Source organism: Heptranchias perlo, chromosome 8 (genome assembly GCF_035084215.1).
Source record: "Heptranchias perlo isolate sHepPer1 chromosome 8, sHepPer1.hap1, whole genome shotgun sequence".
Classification (NCBI taxonomy): Eukaryota; Metazoa; Chordata; class Chondrichthyes; order Hexanchiformes; family Hexanchidae; genus Heptranchias; species Heptranchias perlo.
In genome coordinates, this window is record NC_090332.1 from 72,142,235 (window position 1) to 72,158,457 (window position 16,223).

Below are 16,223 nucleotides of genomic sequence, written 5' to 3' on the forward strand. Positions count from 1 at the left end.
CAGTTTTCCTTTTTCTCTTATTCTTCCATTCATTATCTCTTGCCCATTTGTCTTTGCAAATGTTAGTGAAGAGAAGCATCACCATCGGAACTTGGGTGAGCTAGAGGCAACAGCACCGGGTAGGTGGGTTAAAAGCATCAGCACCTGTGACCAGTGTGTATGGGGCTTGGTGGGACAGAGCGCTCGATATGTTGCTGAATGCTAGGGGACAGCGGGTGTTTAACAGCCTCCAAGAAGTCACAGTCTGTTGGAAGTACAAGTTTGGACATGCTCAGACTTTATAGTCCCGCGCGAATCTTTTTAAGGGCTGATTTGAGTCAGTCAGTTGCTCCATGGTGAAGTTGTCAAATTCTGACAGCAATCCTCCCTTCCATTCCCAACACAGAGCCACAGGTTATTGGTGCGCAGTACTAAAGAAAAAGGCTAACTTCCTGCTCCCAGCAGCATTGTTGCCCTCCTCCAGTTGGGCCCTCCAGTAAGATGTGTTCCTGAGGCGGGTACTAACTGGAGAGGTGCAGCAGCGTTGGTGTGATTGTGACGTGGGTGTCAAGCCAGTGTCCGTCTTCCTGCTGTGAAAGCCAGCGGCACTACCCGATTATTTGTTCTATTCCCAATTAGCAGATCAGATCAGCTGTTTCTCCTGGCAGGTTTTTTGGAAGTGAACATTCTTCTTTAATCTCAATCACCTCACTAGTGGCTCTGTGCGTGGAAGTGAGTCACACTGGTTCAGAAGCAGCCCAAAATCTTTTCAATGAGCCAGATGGTACCTGCAGGTGCCACTTAAATATATTGGGCCAGAAATTGCTTTCAAAATAACAGAGAGCCCAACAGCGTTATTAGTAGCGAAATTGAAGAGCTAGTTCCGGCGACCGTACATGTGCAGTCAAACATGGAAATCCGGAACTTGCTCTTCTTGATTTGCGATCTGACAGTTTCGCCTTTAAGGGATATCGCCGCTGCAATCAACAGCATCAATGGACCAGCGCCAACTTGCTCTCCTGCCCAGCTGGAAACGAAGTAATATCGCCACAAAACAGGTACGCTCAGTTTTTTAAAGTCTAAAATAAAAGCAGAAAATGCTGGAAATACTCAGCAAGTCAGGTAGCACCTGTGGAGAAAGAAACAGAGTTAACGTTTCAGGTCGATGACCTTTCATCAGAACTGGAAGAAGTTGAAGATTTTAAGCAAGTACAGAGCCAGGGAATGGGGGGGGGGGGGAAGGGGAGGAAAGAACAAAAGGGAAGGTCTCTGATAGGGTGGAGGGCAGGAGTGATTAAATGACAAAAGGGACGATGGTGCAAGGCAAACGGGGTGGTAATGGGACAAGTAAAGAAACAAATGATGGGTCTAGAGGAGCTGTAAATGGCAACATCAGAACCATTACCAGCACTTGCTGTCCAAAAAATGAGAGCAGCGGTTATGATCTGAAGTTACTGAAATCAATGGTGAGTCCAGAAGGTTGTAAAGTGCCTAATCGAAAGATGAGGTGCTGTTCCTCGAGCTTACATTCAGTTTCATTGAAACAGTGTAAGAGGCTGAGGGCAGAGAGGTCAGAGTGGGAGTGGGACCGAGAATTAAAATGGCAGGTCAGGGTCATGCTTGCGGACTGAGCGATGGTGTTCAGCAAAACGATTACCCAATCTGCGTTTGGTCTCCCCAATGTAGAGGAGACTGCATTGTGTGCAGCGAATATAGTATACTAAATTGAAAGAAGTACAAGTAAATTGCTGTTTAACCTGGAAGGAGTGTTTGGGGCCCTGGAGGGTGAGAAGGGAGGAGGTGAGAAGGGAGGGGGTGAGAAGGCAGGTGTTGCATCTCCTGCGCTCGCACAGGACGGTGCCGTGGGGAGGAGAGCGGGTGTTGGGAGTGATGGAAGAGTGGACCAGGGTGTCGCAAAGGGAATGGTCACGTCGGAATGCTGAAAGGGGAGTAGAGGGGAAGATGTGTTTGGTGATGGCATCGCGCTGGAGGTGGCAGAAATGGCAGGAGATGATACGTTGAATGTGGAGGCTGGTGGGGTGGAAGGTGAGGACAAGGGGGACCCTATTATGGTTCTGGGAGGGAGGGGAAGGAGTAAGAGCAGAAGTGTGGGAAATGGGACGTACACACTCGAGGGCCACGTCAACTGCAGTGGAAGGGAATCCTCGGTTGAGGAGAAAGGAAGACATATCGGAAGCACTGGTGTGGAAGGTGGCATTGTCAGAACAGATGCAATGGAGTTGGAGAAACTGGGAGAAGGGAATAGAGTCCTTACAGGAAGCGGGATGGGAGGAAATGTAATCAAGGTAGCTGTGGGCTTATAATAGATATTGGTTGACAGCCTATCTCCAGAAATGGAGATAGAGAAATCGAGAAAGGTAAGGGAAGAGTCAGAGATGGACCACCTGAAGGAGAGGGAAGGGTGGAAATTGGAAGCAAAGTTGATGAAATTTTCCGGTTCAGGGCAAGAGCTGGAAACGGCACTGATACAGTCATCAATGTACCGGAAAAAGAGGTGAGGGAGGGGACCTGAGGAGGACTGGAACAAGTAATTTTCCACGTATCCCACAAAAAGGCAGGCATAGCTAGGACCCATACGGATTCCCATAGTGACACCTTTTATTTGGAGGAAGTGAGTGGAGTCAAAGGAGAAATTGTTCAACGTAAGAACAAGTTCAGCCAGGCAGAGGAGGGTGGTGGTGGATGGGGACTGGTTGGGCCTCCATTCAAGGAAGAAGCGGAGGGCCCGCGGGCCGTCCTGTTGGGGGACAGAGGTGTAGAGGGACTGGACGTCTATGGCGAAAAGGAGACAGGTAGGGCCAGGGAACTAGAAACTGTTAAAGTGGCGGAGAGCGTCGGAAGAGTCGTGGATGTAGGTTGGAAGAGACTGGGAAAGGGGAGGAAAAAAGAGTCGAGATAGGAAGAATTAAGTTCTGTGGGGCAAGAACAGACTGAAATTATGGGTCTCCCAGGGCAGTCCTATTTGTGGATCTTGGGAAGGAAGTAGAAGAGGGCTGTGCGGGGTTGGGGGACTATGAGGTTGGAGGACGTGGGGGCGGGAAGATCACTATAGGAGATGAGGTCAGTGACGGTCTGGGAAACTATAGTTTGACGTTCGGCAGTGGGGTCATGGTCCGGACCGGAGGGTGAGGGGGTGTAGAAGGTGGTGTCAGAAAGTTGGCGTTCAGCCTCCGCAAGGCAGAGGTCTGTTCGCCAAACAACAACAGCGCTGCCCTTGTCAGCAGGTTTAATGACAATGTCAGGATTGAACCAGAGAGAATGGAGTGCTGCAAGTTCAGAGGGAGGTAGGTTAGAGTGAGTGAGGGAGGTTAGAGTGAGTGAGGGGAGTAGAGAAATTGAGACGATGTTGCGCCAGCAGTTCCCAATGAAAAGATCAAGAAAGGGTAAGAGGCCAGAGGGAGGGGTCCAGGTGGAACAAGAACTCTAAAGGCAGGAGAAAGGGTCCAATGTGCAGTTGATGGGGAAGACTCCTGGCCAAAGAAATGGGTGCGGAGGCGAAGGCGGCAGCGGCGGAAGAAGAGCTCAGCATCGTATCGAGCATAAGGGGATGAAGTTGAGGACAGATTGTTTGGGGTCAGAGAGGGGAAGGTCAGAGGGGACAGTGAAAACACGATAAAGGGTCAGATTGGAGGGAGGGATGGGTCAGAGGAAAGCGAAGGGGAAGAAAGATCAGGAGGGGCATTGGTATTGAAGAGTTGTTGATGCTTGTGGCCCTTGACACAGGAGGAAAGGAAGAAAAACAGTTTTTTGTTAAAGCTGCAGATTTTTTTTTTGAAGTCTAAGCTAAGTTTTAATGTGATAATGACTGCCAAACAATCTCTCTAGCATTAAAAATTAACTTTTAAAAATGTGGAGTCTCATAACTTCTGATTATAATCGTTTTTGGACCTTTAAAAAAAATTTAAAAATTAGAAAGTTTTTTTTACTTTTCTTTCCGTCTCTTTTATCTGAGTCTTTTAATCTTATCTTCTCTTTATTTCATTTTCTATATCTCATTTTATAATACGTTATAGGGCACATCCGGGTTTTTAGTTTGCGCTGTTTGTGAATGAATTGCACGGCCTGGTTCTCACAGTATGGCTTGTTTCAAGCCGATTGGCCGAGGGGCCGTAACCCTCCTTTCACCACTCACACAGCCCGGGAGAGAACGCTGAAGTTTTCTGAACTCTGATTTCAAGGAAGTTGCGGCCAAAAAGAATGTGGTAATTTAGTGGGTGAATTTAAATCTAACGAGCAGCGACCACTGCTGGTTCGCCACTCGGAGCAATTTACGGGCCATTAACTTGTCCATCAAGTCTGTTCGGGGAGGGAACTATATGGATCTTCACTGACAATATCTCCGCAACAGTAAAAGCACGTTCTAAACTTACAACATTAAAATTGGTATATTCTGAAAACTGAGTGGTCTTGTGTGTAACTGTTCAGAGTTTAAAATTCTGAATTTACTTAACTATTCTTAGTGGTTCACTTTTCCGCTGGCACTATTTTACAACATCTGCACACCAAACACTTACAATTTACGTTCTCGTGACTTTTGAATTACACACATTGTAGATTTTCCTTCCACATTCTCTCTTTTCAATTCATCCTTTAGAAACTCCACTTGAAATAATTACAACATGGGGTAAATTTTAACCAGGAGCTGGGAAGAGGGCGGGGGTAATTTCTGATGGGAAACTCGGAAGTAAGGGTTTCCCGGACGTCTGTACGATTTTGACATAAGGACGTCTTTTAATTTTTTTTTTGTAAGTTTCCCGCCCGACAGGCCAGCCAGATTGACAGGCTGGTTGGCAATCGGACAGGAGAAGAGCCAGGGAACGGATGCGGGCAGGAAAGCCTTAGATGGGGTGGGGGGGGTTTGGAGATCGGAGGGTTGGTCGATCGCACGTGTGGGATCGCGGCAGGTTGGCTTGTTGGGCCTGGGGGAAGAACTCCCGCTCCTCCTGGCCCACAAGCAGTGCAAACAACTTACCTGCTGAGCCGGGCCTTCCCGCCTCCTTTTACGTGGCATGAAGCAAAAGGCTTGGGAATCCCGGCCCCTAGGAGTAAAAATAAAAAAGCTGTCAAAATGGAGGCCTCCTTAAAACCTTTGACTGACCGACCTGCCTCCTGAGAGCGAGTTGGTCACTTGCCCCTCGACCTGCCTCCGTTAAAACTGGAAGTGTGCAGGTTGGTGGCAAGTCGGGGTTGGGTTTTCGTATTTGTTTACAATTTTTACCTTCCCACCCACCCTCAGCCCACCCGTTCGTGGGATTATAATTTACCCCCATATGTCACTCACTCAATAAAAGTTTTTTCATTATTGCCTCAGTTTTATTGGTATCATTTTCATCACATTCTTTTTCCTCTAGCTGTCTATCTGTTAATTAATCTTGCTGCTCTATTTTTCTTCATGTTGATTCCACCCTTCTCAGATTTGAGCCTGATTTCTCTTTTGTGCCACTCTATATACCGACTAATTACTTATTTTAACTCTTTCCCTCTAAAAATACCTCTTACTATTCTCACCATTGTCCTGTGATTCTCTCTTGGATCTCAAGTGCGCAGTGTGCTGGCTGATACAGACTAAAATCAGTGATGGATCACATCACCACACTTCCCCAATGGCTTAGTGGACAAATTGTAAACAATTTTACAACACCAAGTTATAGTCCAGCAATTTTATTTTAAATTCACAAGCTTTCGGAGATTTTCTCCTTCCTCAGGCAAATGTTTCAAGAGCTCCTTGAAGCCTACGCATTTATACATATAGAACAATACATGGTGTTTACAGACTGCCCCTGCAACTGCCCGTTGCCAAGGCAATCACCGTGTTCAGACAGAGAGGTGTCACCTGCAGAACCCCCGAATACACATTCAACAAAAAAACAAACAGGGAAAAAAAAGAGAAAAAAAACACAGAGAGAGGCAGAAACATCCGGAAGGCAGAGAGAGCCAGCAAATGACCCATTATATTAAAAACAGATAACATTTGTTCGATGGTGGGGTAACATGTAGCGTGACATGAACCCAAGATCCCGGTTGAGGCCGTCCTCATGGGTGCGGAACTTGGCTATCAATTTCTGCTCGACGATTTTGCGTTGTCGTGTGTCTCGAAGGCCGCCTTGGAGTACGCTTACCCGAAGGTCGGTGGCTGAATGTCCATGACTGCTGAAGTGTTCCCCGACTGGGAGGGAACCCTCCTGTTTGGCGATTGTTGCGCGGTGTCCGTTCATCCGTTGTCGCAGCGTCTGCATGGTCTCGCCAATGTACCATGCTCTGGGGCATCCTTTCCTGCAACGTATGAGGTAGACAACGTTGGCCGAGTCACAGGAGTATGAACCATGCACCTGGTGGGTGGTGTCCTCTCGTGTGATGGTGGTATCTGTGTCGATGATCTGGCATGTCTTGCAGAGGTTACCGTGGCAGGGTTGTGTGGCGTCGTGGACGCTGTTCTCTTGAAAGCTAGGTAGTTTGCTGCGAACGATGGTCTGTTTGAGGTTGGGTGGCTGTTTAAAGGCGAGTAGTGGAGGTGTGGGGATGGCCATAGCGAGGTGTTTGTCCTCATTGATGACATGTTGAAGGCTGCGGAGAACATGGCGTAGTTTCTCCGCCCCGGGGAAGTACTGGACGACAAAGGGTACTCTGTTGGTTGCGTCCCGTGTTAGTCTCCTGAGGAGGTCTATGCGATTTTTTGCTGTGGCCCGTCGGAACTGTCGATCGATGAGTCGAGCGTCATATCCCGTTCTTACTAGGGCGTCTTTCAGCGTCTGTAGGTGTCCATCGCGTTCCTCCTCGTCTGAGCAGACCCTGTGTATTCGCAGGGCCTGTCCATAGGGGATGGCCTCTTTGACGTGGTTAGGGTGGAAGCTGGAAAAGTGGAGCATCGTGAGGTTGTCCGTGGGCTTGCGGTAGAGTGAGGTGCTGAGGTGCCCGTCTTTGATGGAGATTCGTGTGTCAAACAGACCATCGTTCGCAGCAAACTACCTAGCTTTCAAGAGAACAGCGTCCACGACGCCACACAACCCTGCCACGGTAACCTCTGCAAGACATGCCAGATCATCGACACAGATACCACCATCACACGAGAGGACACCACCCACCAGGTGCATGGTTCATACTCCTGTGACTCGGCCAACGTTGTCTACCTCATACGTTGCAGGAAAGGATGCCCCAGAGCATGGTACATTGGCGAGACCATGCAGACGCTGCGACAACGGATGAACGGACACTGCGCAACAATCGCCAAACAGGAGGGTTCCCTCCCAGTCGGGGAACACTTCAGCAGTCATGGACATTCATCCACCGACCTTCGGGTAAGCGTACTCCAAGGCGGCCTTCGAGACACACGACAACGCAAAATCGTCGAGCAGAAATTGATAGCCAAGTTCCGCATCCATGAGGACGGCCTCAACCGGGATCTTGGGTTCATGTCACGCTACACGTTACCCCACCATCGAACAAATGTTATCTGTAATATAATGGGTCATTTGCTGGCTCTCTCTGCCTTCCGGATGTTTCTGCCTCTCTCTGTGTTTTTTTTCTCTGTTTTTTTTCCCTGTTTGTTTTTTTGTTGAATGTGTATTCGGGGGTTCTGCAGGTGACACCTCTCTGTCTGAACACGGTGATTGCCTTGGCAACGGGCAGTTGCAGGGGCAGTCTGTAAACACCATGTATTGTTCTATATGTATAAATGCGTAGGCTTCAAGGAGCTCTTGAAACATTTGCCTGAGGAAGGAGAAAATCTCCGAAAGCTTGTGAATTTAAAGTAAAATTGCTGGACTATAACTTGGTGTTGTAAAATTGTTTACAATTGTCAACCCCAGTCCATCACCGGCATCTCCACATCATTAGTGGACAAATGCATTGCCCAGTGCAGACAAAAAAGGTCTTTTGTTCAATCCTGGTTTTGTCCTGAGCTAGCAAGGTGGTAGAGCGCTACAGTTGGCCTCAGCACCCCAGGTTGGGGTGGGAGAAACAAAAATAAAGACAGGCAGTGATCTAGTCCTCATTGTTAACCAGTAACCCCTGCTGTATAGTGTATGTGTGGGTGAGAACAGCATTAGGCTGAGCAATGTTTGGTCATACTGTAACATCTATTTGCTCAACCTATTGCATCATCCAATGGCGCTGAGCTAAAATTTTTAACCTGGATATTTTTGTGTTAAAACAGGATCAATCACACTAGTTATTTCTCAAAGAAGAACACATCAGTTCAGTTTCAGACGAGCAGAAAGCGGTGTTCTTCATAAATGTGAACTGATAAGTCTGAGCACAGTAGCAAGGTGTCAAATGCAATGTACTTACAAGAGATGCAGTTGTCTGCTGCCTTTTGTGGCAGGATATCCGCAGGGGTGTTCACATGCCACCTGGTCTCAGATCAAAGGACAGGCACCAGCTCAGGTTGTGACTTTGACTGAGAGCTGTTTGAGACCATTTGAGAAAAGGGTACAGCCACTGATTGGCTGAAGTCCTGTGAGGGATAACTTGTGGTCAGAGACTTCCTCTTACAGAATGATATTGGCAGGCCACAGCCAGTTCCAGTCAGTGTTTGGATCTCACAGCCAACAGCTGCAAGACCGATTGTTTTAAATTATTGTGCCAGCCTAGCAGGGTGACTAGCTTGAGATTACATCTCCTTTTGTTTAGAGAAAAGAAAATTGCCTATTTATTATATTTATGTATTCAAGGAGTGTAGAGAAATATAATGTCACTGTTATATTGTTCATTTATCTACTTTAGGTAAATAAAGCCAATTGTTGTTCCAAGGCATGTGTCTCAATTGGTAAGAGTGTATATCCATTAAGCCACTCGAAGAGAGATATATTACATGGTGGCATACGTTTCAGTAGCCGGCAAATAGCACAATCAACTCAACTCACCATGAAGCCTTTTAGCCAACTCCTTTGTAAACAATACGTTTGCAAGTTTACTTTGACAGTATGCTGCCTTCGTGTCATATTTTTTCTTTTCCCAGTTGAGATCATTGAAATCAATTTGCCCCACTATGTGAGCTAGTGAGGACACGTTTATGATGCGACCGTTTCCAGAGTTCTTCAACTTCTCAAGCAACAGGTTTGTCAACAAAAAATGGCCTGCATTAAAAGAAGAGAAATCCAATATCACTAAGCTTTATGAACAATACTTTGATAAATGAAAAACATTAAACTACTGAAAGGATTTACTACTTGTATCTGTGTCTTTTTAAATAAAAAAACCTCTCAGAAACAATTAGTTTCCTGCCAACTCCAATACCTGGTCCATTTTACAGTGCTATCAGTTTCTTTCTCTGGATTTTGGGCATGCTGTCAGTTTGTAGGCATGGGCCCTGATTTTGAAAAGATCAAAACTGTTGCACAGTTGTTTCTTTGACTTTGGTACTAACAGTATTAGCTGCTGGGTTATTCTGTGGCCCATTACTAAAGTACAATTTTGGAAAGATTTGAGAAAGTGTATTCTATAACACTTGGATAAGGTGAGGTCACAACTTCTGTTGAAGGAAACATCTGGAAGATAAAAGTATTATTTTTGCATCAAATTAGAAAATCTCACATCTCAAAAATGCAAGGACACACCCTCCAGTACCCAGTTAGAAAGCAACATTATCAGAAGCCTCGGAGCAGTGACTTGCCCTCAGCGAACAAAATGTACTTTGAAACTTCCCCAATTCAACTCACATGCCTATTCAACCTGATGCTTAGATACCAGAAGACCCATATAGCATTCTAGTTGATAGTGATCTCACAGCTAGCAAAGAGAAGGTGCATCCCCAGCTATGGTACAACACAGCCTCACATAATAAACTTGTGGCTAAGACATTTGGGGAGGGGATTCCCGATGGCTTAGTGGTTAATCGCACCATGTGGTATAACACAAAGTCATACAGGCCAGAGAGCCCCAAGTTCCTGATCTATGTTATCTGATCTCAGTCAGAGCAGCACTAGGGGTGCAACAATTCACACCAGAGCCACTGGGCGAGAGAAGGAGAAAAACACACATACAGAACCAGGGTTGCCATTTCTGATCATTATCTGGTGATCTCTGCTGAAAAGCACTTGTGTACAGGCATTTGGTGAGGGCAGGATCGGGTTCAGCTGCCGGGGGGGGGGGCACACACTGCTGAATAGCCTGCTGACACTCGTGCTTAGGCTCACACAAGAACAACAGTCAATTGGACAAGGTACCAGAGAACTGGTGGCACCTACCAACCTTATCTTAGAATGAATCAGTGCCTGAAGGAGAGGGAAAAAAAGAAATGTACCTATGGGATGTATGGCAATCATAACAGGCAATGCTGAGGCTTGAGAAAACCAAGCAATCTTAGCTGCCTTCCTGACTACTTACTTGACTCAACTGAGGAGGAAGGGTGCATTACCTCAAAGCCCACCCAAGCACTAACGACAGACCACCCAAGCACTAACGACAGACCACCCAAGCACTAACGACAGACCACCCAAGCACTAACGACAGACCACAGTATCATCTGAGCCACTGCAGGATCAGTCCCCTCTCCGCATGCTCAACCTTCGACTCTTGCCAAACGACCTCAACTAGTCGCGCAAATCGTTAAACTTTATACATTTTTTAAATTTATAGTGCTCTTTAAACGTGCATTATAGTGTTTGCAAGTGTTCTACAACTCAATTAGGAAATAAAAGTACTTCACATTGAAATTTTTCAGAATCTGTCATACTTAATGCTGTAGTTGAAGATAATCCAGTAGTTTCTTTAAACACTCCATTTGCATTTGGCACTGTCTTACACAGAATCCATCAACAAACATATTTATACTTGGTGGGTAATTTATTTTCATATGGTGAAGTATCGTGAAAACGTGTATTTCGCCAACAGACAAAACTTAAAGCTTTTGGTCAGTTTCACTAAGCTTGAACTTGCTATCCTAGAATTATCCTGGATTTAGCATTGCACCACTGCTTTCCCAGAACAAACACACATATTTACTTGTTTATTATTGGTTTGAACATTTTAGTACAACGAACATTATTTCACGATCAAACTTTCCAAGTCTTTTCCAATATCTTTGACTAAAGATCAGGTCTATTTTAGGAGTAAGAGTTTCTCATATACACGAATAGAGAAGTGGAATCCTGGCCAACCACAGGATGCTGCCCAGAGTTCTCCACATAGTGAGCTTCCAATATTAGCTGTACCATCAAGCTGAGTTGCAGAGTGAAACCTAGATGCTCTTCCACCGGAGGGAGGGGGTAAGTATTAGTAAATGAACTAACTTTTGTGCATCTCCTGCTGTTTCATTACACAGCAGCAGAGGACTGAGAACAAGTCTGTTTTCTCAGCTGGGGAACAGCGCAGGAACACTCGAAGAGGAGATGGGGAGAAACCCCCCCCCCCAAAAAATAACGGGGAGTAATTTTAATCTAATAAAATGGAAAATGAAATTGGACAGGGTGTAAAATGGGTGGCCGATTCGATCCCATCAGTTGTCTGTTGCACAGGCTAAGTTAAAATTACCCCCAATTTTTCCCACTCTCAGACAACTTCACAAAGAATAAACTGAAAGCAAATTCATCAATACATGTAAAGCTGAAAGAATACAACAGAGCTTACCAAGGTGATTTACACCCAATTGCATTTCAAATCCATCTTGTGTTTTCCAGTGAGGACATCTCATAATACCGGCATTATTAATTAACACATCTATATTCTCTTCCTCTAAATAAAGAAAAAAATAATTTAGGAGTTTTGAATTTCAGGCAAATTTACAAAAAGTGTACTCTGCAGGAGTTTTCATTGATACTCATGAGATGTAAACTATACCCTTAAATGTGATTACAGTAGCAATTCAATACAATCTATGATGCTCTAAGTTTTCCCACCAGTCCTTGCATAAGTTCCTTTTATCAGCTAAGGAGCTACTTTACCCCGACCGGGATCCACAATGGGAGTGTTTAAAGGTTTAGTTGAGGATTCATTTTTAAATGTTCTATATATTGAAGTTAATATATGTTTTTAAAAAGATCAGGCAACTACTTCTGTATATTAACATATTTCAGGCGACACAATATCATTAGGTTTAGAATAGTTATGGAAAAGTACAAGGAACAATCAAATGTGAAAATACTCAACTGGAGGAGGGCTAATTTCAGAGAGTTGAAAAGGGATCTTGCCCAGGTGGATTGGAATCAAAGATTGGCAGGTAAAACAGTAAATGAGCAATGGGAGGCCTTCAAAGAGGAGATAGTTCGGGTACAGACTAGACGCATTTCCATGAGGGGGAAAGGAAGGGCATCTAAAGCTGGAGCTCCCTGGATGACAAAAGGTACAGAGATTAAAATGAAGTAGAAAAAGGAGGCTTATGATTAATGTCAGGTTCATAAAGCAGGAGAGAACAGAGCTGAAAACAGAAACTGCAGAGAACTGAAAAAGGAAATAAGAGGGGCAAAGAGAGTGTATGAGAACACATTAGCGGGTAGCATAAAAGGGAACATTAAAGTCTTTTATAAACATATAAATAGTAAAAGGATAATCAAAGGAAGGGTGTGGCCGATTTGGGACCAAAAAGGAAATCCTCTTGTGGAGGGAAGAGGCAGTATTTTGCATCTATCTTCACAAAAGAAAGGATGCTGCCAATGTCACAGTAAAGGAGGAAGTAGTAGAGAAACTGGATAGGATAAAAATAGATAAAGAGGAGGTACTTGAAAGGTTGGCAGCACAAAGTAGAAAAGTCGCCTGGTCCTGATGGGATGCATCCGAGGTTGCTGAGGGAAGTAAGGGTGGAAATTGTGAAGGCTCTGGCCAGAATCTTCCATTTCTCCTTAGATATGGGTGCGGTGCCAGAGGACTAGAGGGTTGCAAATGTTCCACCCCTGTTCAAAAAAGGGGAGAGGGATAAACCAGGCAACTACTGGCCAGTCACCCTAAAGTCGGTGGTGGGGAAACTTTTAGAGACAATAATCTGGAACAAAATTAATTGTCACTTGGAAAAATATGGGTTAATCAATGACAGCTGGCATGGATTTGTTAAAGGCAAATCGTGTTTGACTAACTTGATCGAGTTTTTTTAAAAATTCGTTCATGGGATGTGGGTGTCTCTGGCAAGACCAGCATTTATTGACCATCTGATTGCCCTTGAGAAGGTGGTGGTGAGCCACCTTCTTGAACTGCTGCAGTCCGTGTGGTGAAAGTTTTCCCACAGTGCTGTTAGATAGCGGGTTCCAGGATTTTGACCCAGCGACAATGAAAGAACGGTGATATATTTCCAAGTCGGGATGGTGTGTGACTTGGAAGGGAATGTGCAGGTGCTGTTGTTCCCATGTGCTTGCTGCCCTTGTCCTTCTAGGTGGTAGAGGTCGCGGGTTTGGGAGGTGCTGTCGAAGAAGCCTTGGCGAGTTGCTGCAGTGCATCCTGCAGCCACAGTGCGCCGGTGGTGAAGGGAGTGAATATTTAGGGTGGTGGATGTGGTACCAATCAAGCGGGCTGTTTTGTCCTGGATGGTGTCGAGTTTCTTGAGTGTTGTTGGAGCTGCGCTCATCCAGGCAAGTGGAGAGTATTCCATCACACTCCTGATTTGTGCCTTGTAGGTGGTGGAAAGGCTTTGGGGAGTCAGGAGGTGAGTCACTCGTCGCAGAATACCCAGCCTCCAGCCTGCTCTTGTAGCCACAGTATTTATGTGGCTGGTCCAGTTAAGTTCCAGGTCAATGGTGACCCCCAAGGATGTTGATGGTGGGGATTCGGCGATGGTAATGCCGTTGAATGTCAAGGGGAGGTGGTTAGACTCTCTCTTGTTGGAGATAGTCATTGCCTGGCACTTGTCTGGCGCGAATATTACTTGCCACTTATCAGCCCAAGCCTGGATGTTGTCCAGGTCATGCTGCATGCGGGCACAGACTGCTTCATTATCTGAGGGGCTGTGAATGGAACTGAACACTGCAATCATCAGCGAACATCCCCATTTCTGACCTTATGATGGAGGGAAGGTCATTGATGAAGCAGCTGAAGATGGTTGGGCCTAGGACACTGCCCTGAGGAACTCCTGCAGCAATGTCCTGGGGCTGAGATGATTGCCTCCAACATCCACTACCATCTTCCTTTGTGTTAGGTATGACTCCAGCCACTGGAGAGTTTTCAACCTGATTCCCAATGACTTCAGTTTTAGTAGGGCTCCTTGGTGCCACCCTCGGTCAAATGCTGCCTTGATGTCAAGGGCAGTCACTCTCACCTCATCTCTGGAATTCAGCTCTTTTGTCCATGTTTGGACCAAGGCTGTAATGAGGTCTGGAGCCGAGTGGTCCTGGCGGAACCCAAACTGAGCATCGGTGAGCAGGTTATTGGTGAGTAAGTGCTGCTTGATAGCACTGTCAACAACACCTTCCATCACTTTGCTGATGATTGAGAGTGGACTGATGGGGCGGTAATTGGCCGGGTTGGATTTGTCCTGCTTTTTGTGGACAGGACATAACTGGGCAATTTTCCACATTGTTGGGTAGAAGCCAGTGTTGTAGCTGTACTGGAACAGCTTGACTAGAGACGCGGCTAGTTCTGGAGCATAAGTCTTCAGCACTACAGCCGAGATGTTGTCGGGCCCATAGCCTTTGCTGTATACAGTGCACTCAGCCGTTCTTGATATCACGTGGAGTGAATTGAATTGGCAGAAGACTGGCTTCTGTGATGGTGGGGATATCTGGAAGAGACCGAGAGGGATCATCCACTCGGCACTTCTGGCTGAAGATGGCTGCAAACGTTTCAGCCTTGCCTTTTGCACTCACGTGCTGGATTTTGCCATCATTGAGGATGGGGATGTTCATGGAGCCTCCTCCTCCAGTTAGTTGTTTAATTATCCACCACCATTCACTACTGGATGAGGCAGAACTGCAGAGCTTTGATCTGGAGGGAAGTATATGGTGATGTCCCCCAGGGGTCGTTAGTAGGACCAATGCTCTTTTTAATATTTATTATTGACCTGGACTTGGACATACAGGGCATAATTTCAAAGTTTGCAGATGACACGAAATTCGGAAAAGTAGCAGTGAGGAGGATAGTAACAGACTTCAGGAGGACATAGACAGACTGGTGAAATGGGCAGACACATGGCAGATGAAATTCAACGCAGAGAAGTATGAAGTGATGCATTTAGGAAGGAAGAATGAGGAGAGGCAATATAAACTAAATGATACAATTTTAAAGGGGGTGCAGGAACAGAGACCTGGGAGTATACATACACAAGTCTTTGAAGGTGGCAGGACAAGTTGAGAAGGCTGTTGAAAAACATACAAGGTCTTTGGCTTTATAAATAGAAGCATAGAGTACAAAAGCAAAGATGTTATGCTAAACCTTTATAAATCACTGGTTAGGCCTCAGCTGGAGTACTGTGTCCAATTCAGGGCAGCACACTTTAGCAAGGATGTCAAGGCCTTGGAGAGGAGATTTACTGTAATGGTGCCAGGGATGAGGGACATTAGTTACGTGGAAAGACTAGAGAAGCTGGAATTGCTCTATTTAGAGCAGAGAAGGTTAAGGGGTGATTTAATAGAGGCATTCAAAATCATAAGCATTTTGATAGAGTAAATAAGGAGAAATTGTTTCCACTGGCAGAAGGATCGGTAACGAGGGGACACAGATTAAAAAGGTAATTGGCAAAAGAGCCAAAGGTGAGATGAGAATTTTTTTTCACGCAGCAAGTTATTATGATCTGGAATGCACTGCCAGAAAGGGTGGTGGAAGCAGATTCAATAGTAACTTTCAAAAAGGAATTGGATAAATACTTGAAGGGGAGAAAATTGCAGGGCTATGGGGAAAGAGCAGGAGAGTGGGACTAATTGGATAGCTCTTTCAAAGAACTGGCACAGGCACGATGAGCCGATTGGCCTCCTTCTCTGCTGTAAGATTCTATGATATATTTCCCTACATTATGACACGGTCTGCACTTAAAGAGTACTCCTTTGGCCGTGAAGCGCTATGTGATGTCCTGAGTGTTAATTGTATCCATGTGATTTATATCAACTAGTGTTAATTGTATTCAGGTGGTGCGTATCAATTGGGAACTCTCTTGTATCCATTTGTCAGAGAGCTGATCTGGAGTGTGGGGTGGGTGTAATGTGGAGCTCTGTGAATAAAGACTTGGAAGCAACTGAAGACTAGGCTCTAGTATTCTGTCCTTCATCACCTGGCTATCCAATTTAGAACACTGAGGTTGTGAAAGGAACTGCTCCTCAGACAACTACTTCAGCCTCAAGTGCCTGTGGATGCCCAGAGGAAATAGCCAACTT

General features: G+C 45.6%; 1 protein-coding gene across 4 annotated transcripts in view; it reads right to left on the minus strand.

Annotated features, from left to right (window-relative positions):
• LOC137324686 (retinol dehydrogenase 13-like) overlaps positions 1-16,223 on the minus strand; it is a 56,038-nt gene that overhangs the window by 12,645 nt on the left and 27,170 nt on the right. For all 4 annotated transcript variants that reach the window (XM_067989279.1, XM_067989277.1, XM_067989280.1 and 1 more), the window contains 2 exons: positions 11,566-11,670; positions 8,862-9,074 (listed from right to left, as the gene is read on the minus strand). In XM_067989279.1, the coding sequence (XP_067845380.1) occupies positions 8,862-9,074; positions 11,566-11,670 (318 nt within the window). The remainder of the gene's footprint in view (positions 1-8,861; positions 9,075-11,565; positions 11,671-16,223) is intronic.